Source organism: Sinocyclocheilus grahami, unplaced genomic scaffold (assembly GCF_001515645.1).
Source record: "Sinocyclocheilus grahami isolate Dianchi unplaced genomic scaffold, SAMN03320097.WGS_v1.1 scaffold19749.1, whole genome shotgun sequence".
Taxonomy (NCBI): Eukaryota; Metazoa; Chordata; class Actinopteri; order Cypriniformes; family Cyprinidae; genus Sinocyclocheilus; species Sinocyclocheilus grahami.
In genome coordinates, this window is record NW_015517727.1 from 108 (window position 1) to 3,366 (window position 3,259).

Below are 3,259 nucleotides of genomic sequence, written 5' to 3' on the forward strand. Positions count from 1 at the left end.
ATCAATCATCAAATTAACCTTTGCATTAAGTTTCTCAATGAGGCTAAGCAATTGCATATATTGCTATAAACTTGGGGGTTTCATATTTTCACTCTTCTAAACTCATTCTTTCCTCACTGTCTTTCTTTCTGCAATCTGTGTGAATGTGTGTGTTTGTGTTAGATTAGGTTACATGTCTTAAGACTTTATTAGATAAAACTATTTCTATTGAAAAGTAGTATCTAGTGTTTTGTGCTTACAAGTTAATGTCTTAAACTGCCAATCTTGCTTATGTGCTAATTAATAGTGTTTTCACTATATTTTGGATTTGCATTATATCCATTGCAAAGTTGATGTTATACAGCTCGTTCAATGAATTGCTGGCCGACTCAGTGATCAGCCGTAAAACAGTGATTCTGTTCAAATTCCCTATAAAATCAAAAATAATTAATTAATTAATTCCCTTACAATAAATATACATATTCAGTGAGACGACTGTGATATGCACAACACTTTATTAGTGAAAAGCCAGTATACAAACTCAGCATTCTTGCACATTCCTTAACATATTTGGTGTTGCCTTACAGTAGTATACTAAGCATGTGGTAAGAAGCATTTGTATGTGCAAAAGACAGGACAAAGCTGTCGATTTAAGACATCTGTAGTTTAGAAAATAGGATAATTGTAACACGCTTGAAGAACTATGTTTTGACAGAGATCTCAAATCCATAATTTTGTTATTTACACATGTCATGAAACAGAACTACTTCTTTCCCCAATTTAACATTTATGAATTGCTGTAACTCAGACAAGCTTTCTGTAGTAAGGTCAGCTTTGCTGTTTGCTTCGTTTGTAGCACAGTAAGCTTGGGAGACCCATGAATCTTTCTTTTTGTTATAGCAGCAAAAAGCCATCCACATGTGTGAAGGAATGTTCACTTTCTCCTTCATTTTCTCGGTGCCAGGTATAGCTCCTGTCAGCACATGGGCCACAACTTTGTTGTTATTACTAAGGCAGTTTTCATTCATGTTTTTTTGAAAAGTTTCTTCCTTGATGTTCCATATTCCATTATTAAAGCTTTCCTCCTGTGGCACAGCATTGGTCAGGGTGAATGTAGAAGAAGCAGTTTCTAGATCAGCTGCATGGCTGCTGGGAAATAAATGACCACGACTCATCCTTATGTTGTTGTTTTTATAGTCATTATCTTGAGCCTGCTGCTGATTATTAAGCTACAGAACAAATAATCATATGAAACAAATGGATAGTCAGTACACTCAAGAGTAGAATACATGACAAATACTAATTTAGTTTAAGTAAATTCAGTACAGATATATTTTAAGCTTTAAAATAAGACAAAAAAAAATCAAAAACATTACCTTACTCTCACTGCGAAAATTAATCTTTGGTCTTGTGAAAGCTCCTTTCCCGGTATATTTGTAGGCTGAGAAAATGGGGATCTTATTTCCTGTGTCATAGAGAGTTGCAAAAAAGATTCTGCCTTTATATTCTTGGCAGATCAATTTATAACGGTTTTGATCCTTTGAGACTGAATTCTCCAGAATATCATGAATCACTGGAGGTTTTTCATTTGAAAAAGAATCAAGACATGAACTGAATGAATCAAGTTCGGTCATGATAAATGGAAAGGCAAGCATTAGCAGCACAGAGACGGCAAACAGATGCATCTTAACTTGTGTTCACGCTGAACAGAATCACCAACCAAACTAAAGCAGAAATGTGAATGTAATTTCACACAACCCCTGAAGACGATCAACTTGCAGAAAGAAACCCTCACTTTATATAGACCAGGTGTCTGTCTCTGAGGTTACGGCGGGTCCAGTTGATAAAGATATCTTAGATAAACTGGTTCAGAAGTGAGTTTTAATTTACATTTACATTAATTCATTTGAATTGATTCATTGATATCAATGTGTGCATGAGACAAAGAGATTAAAAACTCATTCACTTAAATTAGCTTTTGGAAATAGAAACAATATAATTATAATTCAAGATGCCTACTAAGAACTGAAATTAGAAAGCATCTATATTAATATATATATATATATATATATAGGGTACAACAGGGCTAAAGGCACACCTTAAGAAAACATTTTATATTTCCTGCGCCTAAAATCTATAGTTGCAGAAGAAATATATATGTTTGTATTGAACATTAGTGGAGCAACAGATTTTGTGCAAAAATAAATCATACAAAAGTATGGGGTAAAAGGCAGAATGTATTGATACAAATACTTGAGCTAAAATATATATATTTTTTATAATGTTTTTAATTTTATAAGTTAATACTTGCTCAAAACAATCACTTCAGCAAAGTTTGAACTATTTTCTGCTTATTTTGAAAAATAAAATAATTTTTGTTCAATAAATATACTGTCATTAAAATATGTTAATATAAAAAATATATTTTAAAATACAGAAACAAAATCGTTTTAAAAAGTCAAGATTCTGAAAGCATTGAAGGAGATCTCATAATTGAATACAGATTTACAGTAGTAACGACAAATGATATTTTATTATATGATATGATTAATATCATGTTTTTAAATATGATGGTTTCATTTTAAACATGGTGATTATCTCTTAATATGGACACCCAACATAATATATGATATTATCATCTGAATTTAACCATGTCATGTCAACAAATGGAAAAGTCATCCATCTATTAATTATCATGTTAATTACTCTGCGCCTTTAGCCGCAACAGCAGGGGCGCTTTTTACCCCAAATACCATACTTTTATATATTTTTTACGTTATTTAAAAACTGTTATGAAAATTTTTAAGAAAACCTTTGCCTCAAAATATATGTATTAATTTTAGCGATAATCATTTGCTACTCAAATCTACAATTTAAAAAAACATAAAATATTAGATCAAGTAAGCACAGAATCAACTTTGCGCTGCTGCGCGCGATCGCGTCAAGGATCAGACAAATATACTTATGTATCTTGAAAAGCAAATGTTTTGGAAAGTGCTACGCCACATTTTTGTGCCATCTAGTGGTTTAGATGAAAATAATATCAAAGGCACCTTTTACCCAGGGGCGCCTTTAGCCCTGTTGTACTCTCTCTCTCTCTATATATATATACAGTATATATTAAATAATATTAAGATGATTAAAAGTGACAGAAATATTTTAAGATTATAAATGTCTTTACTATTTCAAATAAATGCTGCTCTTTTCTATTCAAAGAATCTGAAAAAATATATCAAAAAGTCAGCGAAGACTGTTTATACTGTTATATAAACGTATTAAT

At 31.5% G+C, this 3,259-nt stretch overlaps 1 protein-coding gene across 1 annotated transcript; it reads right to left on the reverse strand.

Moving 5' to 3' along the window:
- Nucleotides 1–716: 716 nt before the first annotated feature.
- On the reverse strand, nucleotides 717–1,664 carry LOC107579732 (endonuclease domain-containing 1 protein-like). Its single transcript, XM_016265529.1, has 2 exons — nucleotides 1,356–1,664; nucleotides 717–1,208 (listed from the first exon to the last, which is right to left on the reverse strand). The coding sequence occupies exons 1-2, from the start codon at nucleotides 1,662–1,664 to the stop codon at nucleotides 717–719; spliced, it is 801 nt and encodes a 266-aa protein (XP_016121015.1).
- Nucleotides 1,665–3,259: the final 1,595 nt, after the last annotated feature.